The sequence below is a fragment of the Zalophus californianus genome, chromosome 6, assembly GCF_009762305.2.
Source record: "Zalophus californianus isolate mZalCal1 chromosome 6, mZalCal1.pri.v2, whole genome shotgun sequence".
Classification (NCBI taxonomy): domain Eukaryota; kingdom Metazoa; phylum Chordata; class Mammalia; order Carnivora; family Otariidae; genus Zalophus; species Zalophus californianus.
This window is the reverse complement of record NC_045600.1, coordinates 83268740-83286563: the sequence shown is the minus strand read 5'-3', so window position 1 is coordinate 83286563 and position 17824 is coordinate 83268740. Positions and strand designations below refer to the sequence as shown.

Genomic DNA, 17824 nt, shown 5'->3' with positions numbered 1-17824 from the left:
AGAGAGCATGCACATGTGAGCGGGGGTGGGGCAGAAGGCAAGGGAGAGAGAGAATCTTAAGCAGGCTCCATGCCCTGTGCAAAGCCTGAGGAGGGGCTCCATCTCACAACCCTGTGATCATGACCTGAGCCGAAACCAAGAGTCAGACACTTAACTGACTGAGCCACCCAGGGGCCCCTAGGACATTTCATATAAATGGGATCATACAATATGTGGTCATTTGTGACTGGTTTCTTTTGCTTAGCATGTTTTCATGGTTGATCTGAGTTATAACATATATCAGTAAATTTCACTTATTTCTGTTGCCAAATAACATTCTTTTATATGGATATACCATATTTTATCCTTTCACCATTTGGGTTCTTCTACTTTCTGGCTATTATGAATAATGCTGCAATGAACATTCATGTACAAGCTTTTGTTAGCACATATGTTTTCATTTCTCTGGGATAGATACTTAGGAGTGGAATTGCTGGGTCATATAATAACTCTGTGTTTAACATTTTGAGGATTGGCCATTGTTTTCCAAAGCTGCTACATAGTTTTACATCCCACCAGCAGGATTCCAACTTTTCCACATTCTCACCAACACTTGTTATCTGTCATTTTGATTTTAACTACCTTAGTGGTGTGAAGTGGTATCTCAGTGATTTTGATTTACATTTCCCTGATGGCTAATAATGTAGAGCATTTTTCATGTGCTTATTGGATGTTTATATATCTTCTTTGGAGAAATGTCTATTCCTTTGCCCATTTTTTAAGTAGGCTCTACTCCCAATGTGGGCCTTAAACTCACAACCCTGAGATTAAGAGTCACATGCTTTACCAACTGAGCTGGCCTGGTGCTCCTCCTTTGCCTTTTTTTTTTTTATTTTTTTTAAGGAGCCTCCATACCCAGCGTGGAGCCCAACATGAGGCTTAAACTCATGACCCTGAGTTCAAGACCTGAGCTGAGATCAAGAGTCAAACGCTTGACCAGCTGAGCCACCGAGGTGCCCCTTTTGCCCATATTTTAATTGTGTTGTAAGAATTCTTTATATATCAAAATATTTTTCAAAGGGTCCAATGACAACAACAAAAAATGAGGTAAGAAACCAGAAATTTGAAGAGGTAGTGGGAAAGTCTTGTCAATAGAAAAGTGCAGCTTTTGTTCGCAGTTCCACAGCCTTCTTGCTGTTGGTTGAGGGTAGAACTGAAATTCAGTTCCCCTTTTTCATCATTGATGGAAAATACTCAATGTAGAAACACTCTATGCTCACTAAAGGAAAATATCGTGCTAGTGAAAGTTACCATGCCCTTCTTTCTCGAGTAATTTACTTACCTGTAAAATGGGGAGAATCTTGTATTGTTTAGGTATTTTCATAGATTATGGGTTAAGGATTTTAGAATGATATAATGTTTTGAAATAGGATAAGATTATAATCAAAGATCAGCATGTGTTCCTGGAATACCACTATATCAGTTTTGAGTAACTTAATGAATCTAAGACTTTAAGGGACCTGTTGAGTTCTTGTTTCTCTCATTCTAAATAGTATAAACTGTGGGAATCAGCCACTATATGAGTTCCCTTCAGGTACAGTAAATTGCCCTGTGTTGGGGCACTGTTCTTTGCATAAGGAATCTGGTCATAAAGATAGAAATTTTTTGCTGTAGCATCAGTGTTAACACAAGGTACCTGAGTTTTCAACTTCTATTAGCATTTAGGATATGAATGATTTATTTTCCAGTTGTGTTATAATTTTGCAAAAACAAAAAGAAATTAGAAATATTCAGTGTGCTCTGTGTGTGTGTGTGTGTGTGTGTGTGTGAAAAAGAGAAGCTGACTTGTGTTTTGGATTAGTTCAGTTTTGTAAGTTTAAAACGTATTATCCACTTTGGTTTTTTTTTTTTTTTAAGATTTTATTTATTTGACAGAGAGATAGAGAGAGAGCACAAGTAGGCAGAGCGGCAGGCAGAAGGAGAGGGGGAAGCAGGTTCTCCCCAGAGCAGGGAACCCAACGTGGGGCTCGATCCCAGGACCCCGGGATCATGACCTGAGCTGAAGGCAGACGCTTAACCAACTGAGCCACTCAGGTGTCCCTATTAACCACTTTGTTAATTGCTAGCCATTTTACTTGTGCCATTCATGATGTCATAATTGCAATATTTATTCTCTGAAGATTTCCTTCCTTTTTTTTTCTCACCAGATGCTCCACATTAAGAAGCAGAGTGTCCTGAGTGTGGCAGCCGAAGGTGCTAATGTGTGTCGTCATGGGAAACTATGTTGGCTTCAGGTAAAAGATATTTTCAGCTTTTTATTTTGAAATAATTGTGGATTCACTGACAAATTGATTTTTTTTTTAAAGATTTTATTTGTTTATTTGACAGAGAGCAATAGGGAGAGCAGGAACACAAGCAGGAGGAGGGAGAGGGAGAAGCAGGCTTCCCGCCGAGCAGGGAGCCCGATGCGAGGCTTAATCCCAGGACCCTGGGATCATAACCTGAGCCGAAGGCACACGCTTAATGACTGAGCCACCCAGGCACCCCTGACAAATTGATTTTAATTGTCTTCTTTATGTCACCTCAGTGTCACTATCCTGTAACTTGTTTGGAATGTCTTTTACTTTTCTAGTACTGAGTTTATTCTTTTCAAGAGGTAAGAGCTTCTGTCTCTTCATAGGTTCACTTTTATAATCATCATTGCTGATGATCTATAATCTCACAGGCTCTGCTTGAGGTCTTTCCCTGCTCTTTTCTCTCACCTTAGATATGTGAAGAATTTTAGGGGCGGCTAGCTAGCTTAGTCAGTGGAGTTTGCTACTCTTGATCTCAGGGTTGTGGCTTCAACTTCCATGTTGAGTATAGAGATTACTTAAAAATAAAATCTTTAATTTTTAAGTAAACTCTACACCCAACGTGGGGCTTGAACTCACAACCCTGAGATCAAGAGTTGCACGCTGTAGGGGCTCAGTTGTTAAGCGTCTGCCTTCAGCTCAGGTCATGATCCCAGGGTCCTGGGATCCCGGGGTCCTGGGATTGAGCCCCGCATCAGGATCCTTGTTCCGCAGGAAGACTGCTTCTCCTTCTCCCACTTCCTCCTGCTTGTGTTCCCTCTCTCTGTCAAATAAATACAATCTTTAAAAAAAAAAAAAACAGTTGCACGCTGTCCCAATGACCAGATGCCCCAAAAATAAAATCTTAAAAAAAATATATGAAGATTTTTTTTATATGAAGAATTTTTATCTTTCTTTCTGGTTGGTAGCGTTCCACAGCAGAATTCTGCCACATCATTTTCATTTTCCTGGGCCTGGGAGTTGTCAGGTGAGGGTCCCCATTGTGTCAAAAGAAATTCGTAGTGAGCCTCAAATAGCTATAGGTTCGGCAACCACCTTTGGATCAAACTCAGCAGCATCAGTTTTTAAGCGGTGGGGGAGCCAAGAAAGCAGACTGAATCCCCAACCACTGTCTTCTATTCTTTGAGTTGGGACCTACCTCCACCTACTGAGAGAATAAATTTTATTATGATTGGCAGTCTGTCCACTTCTCAGGGCTACATCGAGGTATCTACCCTAAATAATTCAAAATACAAAAAAAAAATATGTGAGAACCTAGTGATCTTGGCATCATTTTCTGGCGAAAAATCAGAAACCACTTAAGTAGTTAAAAATAGGAAACATTACTGTAGGTTTGATCTTATGCAGCTGCCAAAAATTGATGACGAGTGCAATGTAGAAAAATGTTTGCAAAGTTATGAGTGGAAGAAAGGATATAGATTGAATGCATATTATCAGAGCCATATACATTGTTTGCATATGAAAAATGGAAGGGAGTATTGTATGGCATGCCTTGGCTCACTGAAGAAATGTCTAAGCCATCCATGGGCTTGGTTCTTTTCTAGTTGATGCATGTACAGTGGTGAATCCAGCATAATCTCTCCTCTCACAGAGTTTGCAATCTAGCAGAGAATTATTTTTCAAACTTTTTGAAAATCTGAAAAAATTCAGTTTCTATAATTAAGGAGGTAGAGAAAAAGAGCAAGGAGTGACTATTTTAGGTGTCCTGTTCTAGCAAACAACATGAAAGGTCCAAGAATGGGTGTCAGGTATGCCTGGCAATTGTAGCTGTATCAGCACTTAGCTCCTGAAATGACAAAGATGACATCAGACTGCCTTGTCGCTGGCTCTGTAGACCCATTAGGGTCTCTTTGCCTTCATTCCCTGACTCAGTAGATGATCCAGCTATAGAACTGCCTTTGTGAATTTTATGATCAGAAACAATCTACAATTCTTATGATTGTATAAAATTGATCTAAAAAAACAGTGTCTCACATCCTACCATTTGTGTATTTGTTACCTATTGAAAACTGCTAGAGAGGGGTGCCTGGGTGGTTCAGTCGGTTAAGCATCTGCCTTTGGCTCAGGTCATGATCCCAGGGTCCTGGGATTGAGCCCTGAGTCGGGCTCCCTGCTCAGCAGGGGAGTCTGCTTCTTCCTCTCCCCTTGCTCATGCTCTCTCTCTCTCTTTCAAATAAATTAGTAAAATCTTCTAAAAAAAAAACTGCTAGAGAGCAGGGATCTTCTCTTATGAGTAATTTTATGTAACACCCAACACAACCCTGCATATTATGAGACTCAGAGAAATAGCATGTTGTGTTATCAACAATGAAATGCTGTTCATTCCTCTTAAACCTATAATCCTTTGAGTATTAAAATGTCATGGGTGAGATGTAAAACATTAAATTTAGGACTGTAAAAAGCAAAAGGCTATATCTACCAGCTTGTCTCTTTCTGTGATTGAAAAATCACAATGAGGGGCCCCTGGGTGGTTCAGTTGATTAAGCATTTGACTCTTGATTTCAGCTCAGGTCATGATCTTGGGGTCATGGGATTGAGCCCCGTGTCAGGCTCTGCACTTGGCATGGAGTCTGCTTGAGATTCTCTCCCCCCCTCCCACTCCCTCTGCTCATGCTCTGTCATAAGGAAGGAAGGAAGGAAGGAAGGAAGGAAGGAAAAGAAGAAAGAAAGAAAGAAAAGATCACAAATGATAGCTTCTTTTCTTAAGATCAGTTTAAACTTGTTTTCCCTGCGAATCACTGAATGCCTATTGTTTTCTTTAAAAGTGAGGGTGTGAAATATTTTATCACATATCTTTCTTGATCCTCAGATCCCCTTTGTTAGTTCTTTTATATCCTATAATATGTGTGTCTAAATGGTCTATTGTAGGTGGCCACAAATAGCCGAGTTTACTTATTTGACATTTTCCTTCTGGGAAGTCGTGCTTTCAACAATGGACTTCAGATGGTGTTAGAAGACAAGAGAATTTTGAAGGTGAGTGTGTAAGCTGATTCCCCCACTAGTAAGATTAGCAATCAGGATCTAATTACTCTGTCTTCTGATTCCTTAGGTTATCCATGATTGTCGTTGGCTTTCTGATTGCCTCTCTCATCAGTATGGAATTTTGCTGAATAATGTCTTTGACACACAGGTACAAGCAGGAATTCAGTCCAGCATATGTAACTCTTATAGAAAATAGGCCTCATTTGGTGAGTGATTGAGTCTTTTTGTGTGTGTGTGTGCCTCATTCCTGTCTTCTTCTTCATGTAAGTTGTCTATACAATAGGTGAGAACATTTGATGAACTATAAAAGCACTACAGAAAAGTTACTTAAAAGTATTTAGGGGGTGCCTGGGTGGCTCAGTCGGTTGAGCGTCTGACTCTTGATTTAGGCTCTGGTCATGATCTCGGGGTCCTGGGATGGAGCCCTGCGTTAGCGAGGAGTCTGCCTCTCTCTCTCCCTCTGCCCCTCCCCCTGCTTGCATGTTCTTTCTCTCTCAAATAAATAAATAAATCTTTAAAAAAAAAAAAAGAAAGTATTGAGGATTTTACCCCTCATTTTGCTCCAGAATTTGTCAAATAAGAAAGCTCTGGGGCACCTGGCTGGCTTAGTCAGTAGAGCATGCAACTCTTTTTTTTTTTTTTTTTAAAGATTTTTTATTTATTTATTTGAGAGAGCGAGAATGAGAGAGAGAGAGAGCACATGAGAGCGGGGAGGGTCAGAGGGAGAAGCAGACTCCCCGCTGAGCAGGGAGCCCGATGCGGGACTCGATCCCGGGACTCCAGGATCATGACCTGAGCCGAAGGCAGTCGCCCAACCAACTGAGCCACCCAGGCGCCCGAGCATGCAACTCTTAATCTTGGGGTTGTGAGTTCAAGCCCCACACTGGGTGTAGAGATTACCTAAAAAAATAAATAAAATCTCAAAATTTAAAAAAAAAGCAAGATCCATACTCTATAGCATTCAGAAACTTGAACAACTTGGGGGGTCATTCAGAAGTCTGACATGAGATAGTGTGAGGTCAACAGTCACAATCTGTGTGTTTAGTGTTAGTGTGAGGTGAACAGTCACAGTCTGTGCCTTTAAGCTCATAATTATCAGTTAAGACTAATAGTGAGTTAGCATCTAGCTCAGAGATGCAGGTTGTCTTAGATATGCCCCAAAAGCCTATTCTGGGCCAAAATAGTCTGATTATATATGATTCTTCTCTGCCCTAAAGAATCCTAGAGAAATGAGAAGTCCTTAGTCTATACTAACTAGCTCTTAGAGCTGATGTGAGTTTCTGGTTTGGCTGTGAGAATAGTAAAACCACTAGCTTTCATTATGTCTTCTTTATATTCTTCTAGTCTTCTAGGTTTATGCCAGTCAAAAGGGACATGTTGAATACACAAGTCTAGAACCTTTGGAGAGGGGTTAAAATAATGTTAGCCAGTTATTTTTTTTTATTATTATAATTTTAAGTGATCTCTATACCCCTCACCAATATTTTTGAGCAGAAATTCCTAAAAGTTCAACTTTATGTTATTAAATATGGTTCAAGTTTGCTCTTTATGTATCTTCCCATAATGAACTTTATGCCACTTCTCTTGTTGACATGTTCCTTGGGCCTTCTTTCAGGATTTTTCACTATATAGGTATTATTTCTAGCTTACTCCAAAATGTAAGAGAATTGCTCATTGTTCCCCTGAGACCATTAGGTTTCTTGATTAGACCCCATATGAACACGTTGGCACATCTTTCCATGTTCACTTTTCAGATTTCCATATTACAAGAAGCAAGAATTCAGAATTTTTCCAATTTTTCCCCTTTAACACAGTATATTCATTTCTTATTGTTACTGTAACAAATCACCACAAATTTAGTAGGTTAAAACAACAAAATTTACTCTCTTACAGTTCTGGAGGTCAGAGCTCTAAAATCATTTTCACTGAGCTAACATCAAGGTGTCAGCAGGGCTGGTTTCTTTTGGAGACTCTGAGGGAAGTCTGTTTCTCTGCCTTTTCAGCTGTTACCTGTATTCTTTGGCTTGTGGCTCCTGCCAACTTGAAAATGTACCACTGCTTGCAATCACAAATTGGTAGTCAGTTGGTGGGCTGGACCAAGAAAACACACACAAACCCAGTGACATTTGGCCCTGGCCAGCAACTAGAGGGAGATAGATAGTTATATTAGTGTACAGAATTCTTTTTTATTTTAGTTTAGTTTTGGCAAAACTAATTTTTCCTGAAGTGCTTAGGACCCTGTTGGTGTTTGCTCAGTGGCAGTGGGGTGGGGGTAGAAGGTTAAGAAGGAGCGGTTATTGGGGTGCCTGGGTGGCTCAGTCGTTAAGCGTCTGCCTTCGGCTCAGGTCATGGTCCCAGGGTCCTGGGATCGAGCCCTGCATCGGACTCCTTGCTCTGCAGGAGGCCTGCTTCTCCCTCTCCCACTCCCCCTGCTTGTGTTCCTGCTCTCACTGTCTCTCTCTCTGTCAAATGAATAAATAAAATCTTTAAAAAAAAAATAAGGAGCGGTTATTGAGGGCTAAAGGAATCAAGAAGTCTGGAGAACTTCGAGTTTTTCATGGAAATGAGGAGAGCTGGCATGAATGTTTTCTAGAGTACCGGACTTTTTTTTTTAAGATTTTTTTTTAAATTTATTCCTTTGACAGAGATAGAGAGAGGAGTATGAACTGGGGAGAGGGGAAGGAGAAGCAGGCTCCCCGCTGAGCCAGGAGCCCGATGTGGGGCTCGATCCCAGGACCCCAGAATCATGACCTGAGCTGAAGGCAGATGCTTAACCATCTGAACCACCCAGGCGCCCCTAGAGTACTGACTTTTTTTATTGAAACCTTTTTATTGGTCCCAGTAAGAGAGGACTGCCCACTGATTGCCCTGAAGCTGAAGTGTTGTGACAGCACATTTGTCTTTTAATAGTACTATGATACTGGCGTAAAGAAGTATGAGTGTATATGCAAGAAAGAAAGGTAAAAATTGTATTTGTATTTGGGGAATGACATAATTTTCTTTTTTTCTGGGAAAGAATCCCCTTAAAAAACCTCTAAGTTTTAGAAAAGATGGTCAGTTGATTCTGAATTGTTTGTTTTCAAATAAAGAGTTTGTTCTTTTGTTTGTTAAAAAAAAAAAAAAATGCACCACGGCAGTCTCTGCTTCCATCGCTCCATCACCTCCAGTGACTGTAGCCAAATTTCCCTGAGCCTCCCTCTTACTACATTTAGGTCCCGCCCAGATAATTCAAGATAATCTTCCTATCTCAAGAGCCTTAACTTAATCACTCCTGCAAAGTCCGTTTTGCCATATAAAACAACGTTGACATGTTCGCGAGGTTAGGATATGGATGTCTCTGGGGGCATTATTTAGCCTACCACACACAGATAAATAGTCCAATTCTTAATTTTTTTAAAGATTTTATTTATTTGAGAGAGAGAGAGCGTACACGGAAGCATGGGGGAGGGGCAGAGGGAAAGGAAGAAGCAGACTCCCTTCTGAGCTGGGAGCCCGATATGGAGCTCAATCCCAGGACCCTGAGAACATAACCTGAGCCGAACAGGCAGATTCTTAACTGACTGAGCCACCCAGGCATCCCAAGATTTTACTATTTTTAAGTCATTTCTTCACCCAACATGGAGCTCAAACTCACAACGAGATCAAGAGTTGCGTGCGCTACCAACTAAGCCAGCCTGATGCCCCTCCAATTCTTAATTGTATTAGCTTTCCTTACCAAAACTTTGCCAGAGTTGCTGATAAGTAATACAAATAATTCTTGAAATTTATCTTCCTTTTTCCCATTGCCTGAAGGCACCAGGGAGTAATAGATAACCATAAGGCAGGCAAACAAAAGGTGTGGAAAAGAAAGTAGACAAGGGTACATTAAAGTTGGGTGCTCCTTTTTTTTTTTCTTTCCTAATTTTTCAGAATTAGTTGACTGAACAGTTTTTCTGATGGCATTTTCTATCATGTGGGTTCTTGGGGAGAATGGTATTTAAAGACATTTTTCTAAATATATTTTTGCCATTTCTGCCATGAGATAGCTATGTATTCTATAGACAGGTTTTTATTTTGTTTTGTTTTGTTTTTTATGCCACAGGTAGCAGATGTCCTTCAATTTTCCATGGAAACGGGTGGCTTTCTTCCAAACTGCATCAGTTCTTTACAGGAGAGTTTAATCAGACACCTTAAGGTAGCCCCTAAGTATCTCTCCTTTCTGGAAGAAAGACAAAAATTGATTCAGGTGAGTACTGAAGCATGTTCCATTAAGTTTTCCAAGGGTTTTTTGAGCGGGATCATCAGCATATTATATAGACATATGCTGGTATGTAAGCATATGAGCATTGCCAAAATTTTAGCTGGTTCAAATGGCAAGTTGGTTTGTGATTTCAAGTGGATAAAAGCCAGGATTCAGAGTTAGTGGTTATCAGAAAGTACTCTGAAGTAAATTTACAATCCTCCAGGGGAGGTTTTTGTTGGGAACGTTGTTTAAGGTGATGAAACAAAAACCATCTTAATTATTTCTCTCAAAGTAAGATAAATTTTCCTTAGCTCCTGGGCGCCTGGGTGGCGACTGCCTTCGGCTCAGGCCATGATCCTGGAGTCCCAGGATCGAGTCCCACAGCGGGCTCCCTGCTCAGCGGGGAGTCTGCTTCTTCCTCTGACCCTCTTCCCTCTCGTGCTCTCTATCTCTCATTCTCTCTCTCTAATAAATAAATAAAATCTTTAAAAAAATTTTCTTTGGGGCGCCTGGGTGGCTCAGTCGTTAAGCATCTGCCTTCGGCTCAGGTCATGATCCCAGGGTCCTGGGATCGAGCCCCGCATCAAGCTCCCCGCTCTGCGGGAAGCCTGTTTCTCCCTCTCCCACTCCCCCTGCTTGTATTCACTCTCTCGCTCTGTCTCTCTGTCAAATAAATAAATAAAATCTTTAAAAAAAATTTTTTTTCCTTAGCTCCTAATAGCCTCACCTGCACACTTAGGTCATGACAATATTGACTACAGTTTTGGTTCTATAATCAAGTCTACTCTCTTCAGTTTTGAATGAGAAGCCCTGATCAATTGATCGATGGATTGAGCTTTCTCTCTCTCTCTCTCTCTCTCTCTCTCTCTCCCCCTCCCTCCCTCCCTCCCTCCCTCCCTCTCCCTCTCTCTCCCTCCCTTCCCCCCCCCCCCCCCCCCCCCCCCCGTCACTCTGTCTTTTCCCTCTCACATAGACACACTTAATGTATACATACATAAGGGGTGTGTGTGTGTATTTTCAGAATATACTGTCATTGAAGAAAATGATGGTAATAGTGATTTAAGTTAAGCAACCCTTATATAAACAGTTATCTTTAAAGTTTTGCTTATTATTCAGAGAAAATTGTTTTGGTATCTCTAGGAAAATCCAGAAGTGTGGTTCACACGACCTCTTTCACCTTCCTTACTGAAAATTTTGGCCCTGGAAGCTACCTACCTACTGCCCCTTCGTTTGGTACTCCTGGATGAGATGATGTCTGACCTAACCACCCTTGTGGACGGGTACCTAACCACCTACCGGGAAGGGTCTGCAGACCGCCTTGGGGGGACAGAGGTAGGTGCGGCTCCCTGTGACGGTGTTTTTCGGACTTCCGTCCCTGCCCCATTGCTCATGGAGGGCACAGTGATAACCCCTCTTCACAGCTACAGCAAAGCACGGGGCTGACTTGGTAATAAATATTTGAAGGGGCTATAGCTTGGGCTTCATTCATCTCCTTGAGTACTTTTTCACAATATTAAGTTATATCCTGTCAATGAATGGATAAATTTAAGATTTCTTTTTTCTTTTTTTTTTTAAGATTTTATTTATTTATTTGACAGAGAGAGAGAGAGAGAGCACAAGTAGGCAGAGAGGCAGGCAGAGGGAGAGGGAGAAGCAGGCTCTCTGCCTAGCAGGGAGCCCGATGTGGGGCTCGATCCCAGCACCCTGGGATCATGACCCGAGCTCAAGGCAGACGCTTAACGACTGAGCCACCCAGGTGCCCTAAATTTAAGATTTCATTACGAATTTGTAAGAAGCCAGCACAGTGTAACAGAACTATAGACCTGGAGTTGGCAAAATATTGCCTTAAGGCCGCATCTGGCCCACAGCCTGCTTTTGTACAGCTCACAAGGTAAGAATGCTTTTTACGGTTTTAAAGGATTTTTTTTTAACAAAAGGTATGCAACAGAGATCACTTGTGGTTAAAATAGTTACTATTTGGCCCCTTACATAAAAGGTTGCCATCTGGGGCAACCTGGAGTCCGGGGATTGAGTCCCGCATCAGGCTCCTTGCTCAGCAGGGAGTCTGCTTCTCCCTCTGACCCTCTTCCCTCTCATGCTCTCTGTCTTTCATTCTCTCTCTCTCTCTCAAATAAATAAAATCTTTAAAAAAAAAAAAAAAGGTTGCCATCTGGGGGCACCTGGCTGGCTCAGTCAGTGGAGCATGTGACTCTTGGTCTTAGGGTCATGAGTTTGAGCCCCATGTTGGGTGTAGAGATTGCTTAAAGGTAAAATCGTTTAAAAAAAAAAAAAGGTTGCAGTCTGCTGCTATTGCTGTTATTAGCCATTCTTACTTAGGAATACTGAAGCAAAATCCTAAATAAAATAATAGCATTTTTGATACGATCCCTACTTAGATGTATTATACTTTTCTTTTAATGTGTTGCTGATTTCTACTTGCAGGCATGGTACAGTGTTAGGAAATTCTCCATTTTCCTAGAACAAAGAAAGTCTTATTATCTCATATATGCTGAAAAAAATGTAACCTTTCTGTACTTTGCTCTCACTGTTTAGCAGAAAAAGAGCAACATAAAAATCCTTGCATACCTTGTTCAATTGGAGAATTTAAATGTCTTTCATTTATCATTGTAAAACCAAGGAGTTTTATAACTTTTTGTATTTTGCTCTCACTGTTTAATGCTGAAAAAAATGTGATAATATCCTATATACATTACTGATTAAAATTGGAATACATGATAAAACATATCTCAAGCAAGAAGTCTACATAAAGTTTGATTGGAAGCACTAAAAGCATTCCCATTAGTATCAAGAAAATACAAAAATTGTAATTACCACCACCACTTTAACATTTTTTGAAGCTATTAGCCAATGAAATTTTTTTTTAAGATTTTATTTATTATTTGTCAGAGAGAGAGAGCACAAGCAGGGCAAGTGGCAGGCAGAGGGAGAAGCAGGCTCCCCACTGAGAAGGGATCCCTCTGTGGGACTTGATCCCAGAACCCTGGGATCATGACCTGAGCTGAAGGCAGATGCTTAACTGACTAAGCCACCCAGGCGTCCTGCCAATGAAATTTGAAGAAAAAAAAAGGCAAACTATAAAAAACGAATAGGAGGAATCAAAATTATGACTTGCCTATGATACAACTAAAACTGTAGAAAATCAATGGGAAAAGATTACTACAAACAAAAGAACAATTTAGTAAAATGGGTACAAATATAACATGAAAATTGATAGTTTTCTTGCATCCATATACACAGCAAGAAAATATAATGGGAGAAAACATCCATTTATAATTTTAACAAAAAGATAAATTACCTAGAAATAAATCTTCCAAGAAATGTGAAATATAAAGAAAACATTAAAATATTACTGAATGGTATAAAAGCAGACTTAAATGAATGGGGACACTAAGCATTTTTAGCTATACATTACTCCTAAATTTACTTTTGAATTTACCTCTATTCCAAGAAAAATACTAACACCAGCATTATTTTGGCAAACTGTGATTATAGTGTTTATAAAGATAAATATATATAAATAAGAATAGTCCTGCCAGATATTAAGTCATATAAGTGGTCATTTGTGGGGCACCTGGATGGCTCCGTTGGTAGATCATGAATCTCTTGATCTCAGGGTTGTAAATTTGAGGCCCATGTTGGGTGCAGAGATTAGTTAAAAAAAAACCCCAAGAGTTTGACTGGTACATGTGTAGGCACATCAGTGGAACATAGTAGAGGAACACAGCAAAAGATCCAATATATAGGGGCACCTGGGTGGCTCAGTCGTTGAACGTCTGCCTTTGGCTCAGGGCATGATCCCAGGGTCCTGGGATCGAGCCCTGCATCGGGCTCCCTGCTCCACGGGAGGCCTGCTTCTCCCTCTCCTGCTCCCCCTGCTTGTGTTCCCTCTCTCTCTCTCTCTGTGTCTTTCTCTGTCAAATAAATAAATAAAATCTTAAAAAAAAAAAAAGATCCAATATATATCTGCCAGTATGGGGGCACCTGGGTGGCTCAGTCAGTTCAGCATCTGCCTTCGGCTCAGGTCATGATCCCAGGGTCCTGGTATCAAGCACTGGGCTTCCTGCTCAGCAGGGAGTCTGCTTCTCCCTCTCCCTTTGCCTGCCGCTCCCCCTGCTTGTGATTTCCCCTGCCATCTCTCTCTCAAATAAATGAATAAAATCTTTAAAAGAAAATATCTGCCAATATCGTTGGGATAAAGGTAGAATTGCCAATTAATGAGAAAAAGATAATCAATAAACGGCTATAGGTAATTGGCTAACCATTGTACGTGAGGAAGGTCAGAGTTGGATTACCAAAATAAATTCCTCGGATCAAGTATTTATGTAAACAATGGGATTATAAAATTATTAGAAAAAACAATTAAAAGAAAATTATTTCACAGTAAGGAATGCTTTTCTTCCCAACCCCCCACATCCATTGAAGAATAATTGACAAAATTAATTGTGTATAAAGTGTACATTGTGATGATAGACATATACATCGTGAAATGATTATCAAGACTAAGATAATTAATGTATCCATCATCTCACATAATTAACTCTGTGTGTGTGGTGAAAATGCTGAAGATTTGCTCTTAGCAACTTTCAAGTATACAATACTAAATTATTATAGTAAACATGCAATATATTCAATCCTCAGAATTTATTTATTTTTTACAGTTTATTTTTCTTATAATTGAAAGTTTGTACCCTTTGACCTCCATCTCCCCCTTTTCCCTCCTGCTAGCCACTGGCAACCTTCATTCTATACTGTTTGTATGAAATCAGCTTTTTTTTTTTTTTTAAAGATTCCACATATAAGTGATACCATATAGTATTTGTCTTTCTCTGTCTGGTTTATTTCACTTAGCAAAATGCCCTTTAAGTGCATACATGTCACAAATGGCAGGATTTTCTTCTTTTTTATGGCTAAATATTCCATTGTGGGTATATGTGTATGTGTGTGTGTGTGAGATCTCTCTCTCTCTCTCTATCTCTCTGTCTATCTCACATCTTTTTTATCCATTCATCCATTGATGTAAACAGGTTCTTTCCATATGTTGGCTATTGTGAGTAATGCTACAGTGTAAAGGGAGTGCAGACATCTCTCAAAGGTAGTGATTTCATTTCTTTGTATACACACCCAGATGTGGAATTGCTGGACTGCATGGTAGTTCTATTTTTAATTTTTTGAGGAACTTCCATACTGTTTTCCATAGTAGCTGTACCAATTTCTATTCCCGCCAACCATGAGTAAGGGTTCCCTTTTCTCCACATTCTTGCCATTATTTTGACAATAGCCATCCAAACATGTGTGAAGTGATAACTTATTGTGTTTGGGGTTTGCATTTACCTGATGATTAGTGATCCCAAACACCTTTTCATATACCTCTTGGCCATTTTAATGTCTTCTTTGGAAAAATATCTATTCAGGTCCTTTGCTCATTTTTAAACTGGATGACCATTTGCTTTTTTGCTATGGAGTTGTATGAGGGAATGCCTTTCTATGCAATGCAGAAATACTCTGAACTCATAAAGGATTAATAAATTTGACTTAACATTTTTCTGTGGTGAAAATACTATGATGAAAGTCAAAAGGCAAGCAACCTGGGAAAAATTATTTGCCTCATGTAACAAAGAGGACATTTTCTTAATATATTCTTTACTATAGCATTTATGTAATGACAGAATACTGGAAACAACTATCCATCCATCCATATGGGTTTAGTTAAATAAATTATTGCATATCCATTCAGCCCTTAAAAATGCTAACAGGGAAAAATCCAAGACAAATTTTTTAGTTTAAAAAAATCAAGATGCAGAAGAATAGATAATACTATGTTACCATTTGTGTAAAAGAATTTTTAGAAAGAGTTATCAAAATAAAAGGTTGGGAGAAAACTAAAATTGAAAAATGCAATGCAATGAAAAGATAGATAAACACTGAGTAATGGATATATATACACAAACATGATTACAGATGCATAGACTCTCTGGGAGGCTACGTACGAAACTGCTTTCTAGAAGATGCACTCGCTGAGGCAACTGGGAACAGGTTGGAAGGGACACTTAACTTTTCACTGTTAATCTTTACACTTACTTAACACGCAGTGCACAACATACACACACACTGTGGATTCAAAATATTTAACTTAATCAAAAATAGGCCTACTATAGTTGAATACGCTAGAGGGAGCCATAAGAACACATTTGAATTGATCCTCACTTTGTCAAATACTGTTAAGTATAGCAGAAGTGATTTAAGGACCATATTCAGAAGTTTAGTTATAGTAGACTTATTTTCCCGTTCTTTTCTTAGCCTACGTGTATGGAGCTTCCAGAAGAACTGCTTCAGCTCAAGGACTTCCAGAAGCAGCGCAGAGAGAGAGCTGCAAAAGAATATAGGGTGAACACACGGGGCCTCCTAATAAGGACAGTGCTACATCCAAAGAAATCAGTGACAGAGACCGTGGGGAAAGTAGGGGTTTCCTTACTTTGTAAAAACTCTATGCTAGATGAAACTCCAAGTTTTACATCTCATCAGGATGTAAATTTGCTGAAAGAAGAATCTAAAAATAAGCAAACTCCGACAGAACCTCAACATCTACCTCCCATGAAGGAAGAAACCAGTGAGGATTGTATCAACAAACTCATTTGCTCTGAGTCAGAGATACCCAGACAGGAGTTTCAGACAAATTTATCTTTGAAAGAGGAGATAGAACAGTTAATGATGGTGGAAAACAAGGAAGATCTAAAATGCACAAAACAAGATGTTTCAGTGTCTCTTTCCCTTCCTCAGGAAACCGGAGTGTCTCCAAGTGACACCTTTCATCCTCTTAGAAAAACTGTGCTTCCCACACTTCCTCCCTGTCCGGCCTTGGAGAAAACAGATTCTTGGATAAATCTCTCTCCAAATTTATCTTAGAGATGCACTACTTATTCTTGAGACCATGAAGGTGGCTCATTTCCTCTACCAATAAGGCCTTCCTCAGTGCTTAAGTTTGTCATGTTGTAAATTTAGTTTTGCCTCACTCACAAAGAAAGGAAGGCTTCAGCAAAAATTATATCCTGTTGCTTACTCCTCATGCCTAGAATTTTATTAGAAGGGAATGAATAAGTTAAATGGAAGAAGTAAATGTTTTGATTATGTCACTGTGCAAAAATGTTCCCAGTGGTCAGAGTGAATGATTTCTCATAATTTGCGTTTAGAGGATTTGAGGAGGGGAAAAATCCTGGCCTTAGTATCTGGAAGAATCTATACTTTTAAACTTTTTTTTTTTTTTTAACGTAAGCTCTATGCACTAAGTGGGGTTCGAACTCACAATCCCAAGTTCAAGAGTTGCATGCTCTACCAATTGAGCCAGCCAGGTGCCCCTACTTTTAAACTTTTGTTGTATTTTTTGGTTTGAAAGGGATTGGTAAAACTTCTAAGGGTAAGTTTAAAAAAATTGTCACCTGATAACTACCAGTACTATTTTTCTTTTTTTTTTAAATACTAACTCTAATTTATCAATTATATATCAAAAAAGCTGAAAAATACTGACTTTAGTCTTGAACTTTAATGTTTTGTCTGTCTTATGTCATAGACAAACACTAGTTAATGTTATTACAGGAATCAATATCCCAGTTTTAATTTCTTTTGATTCCATTTACTTTTAGAAGGTCTGTCCATTTTTGTAACAAAGCAGAGACTTCTTTTGAGTACGTCTGTTATGTAAACTTGAAGTTTGATTCCCCTCTATTTTCCTGGAGTTGGCATACTTTCTTTTGTTTTTTTATTAAAAATTTTTTTTTAATTTTATGTAGGCTCCACACCCAGTGTGGGGCTCGAACCTATGACCCTGAGATCAAGAGTCACATTCTCTACTGATGGAACCAGCCGGGTGCCCCAGTTTGGTATACTTTCTTAGGGTAAAAGGAAGGCAACTTGTACTAAGCCCTTTTTATATTGAATACTTGCAAGTTGCTCACATTCTTTTGTGTACAATGACCAATAAACCTGTTGTACCACTGGATTATCTCTTTTCTTCATTAGGTCACAGTAGGAATAAGTTGGAATATGTATGGATTTCTAGGTCTAGAGTCCAGTCTAAAAATCTATAAGTTGACTCTCATACAGAACTCTATTATTTATTGTACTTATGGGAAACTTTGGGACAACCTACAATTAGGAACATCCTTATCGGATGCCTGGGTGGCTCAGTTGGTTAAGCAACTGCCTTCGGCTCAGGTCATGATCCTGGAGTCCCGGGATCGAGTCCCACATTGGGCTCCCTGCTCAGCAGGGA

General features: G+C 39.6%; 1 protein-coding gene across 8 annotated transcripts in view; it reads left to right on the top strand.

Annotated features, from left to right (window-relative positions):
- EXD1 (exonuclease 3'-5' domain containing 1) overlaps window positions 1–17541 on the top strand; it is a 32853-nt gene extending 15312 nt beyond the window's left edge. For all 8 annotated transcript variants that reach the window (XM_027570562.1, XM_027570560.1, XM_027570561.1 and 5 more), the window contains 6 exons: window positions 2187–2273; window positions 5202–5306; window positions 5383–5463; window positions 9397–9540; window positions 10678–10869; window positions 15856–17541. In XM_027570562.1, coding sequence (XP_027426363.1) covers window positions 2187–2273; window positions 5202–5306; window positions 5383–5463; window positions 9397–9540; window positions 10678–10869; window positions 15856–16461 — 1215 coding nt within the window. In that variant the 3' untranslated portion in view covers window positions 16462–17541. The remainder of the gene's footprint in view (window positions 1–2186; window positions 2274–5201; window positions 5307–5382; window positions 5464–9396; window positions 9541–10677; window positions 10870–15855) is intronic.
- The last annotated feature ends 283 nt before the right edge of the window (window positions 17542–17824 follow it).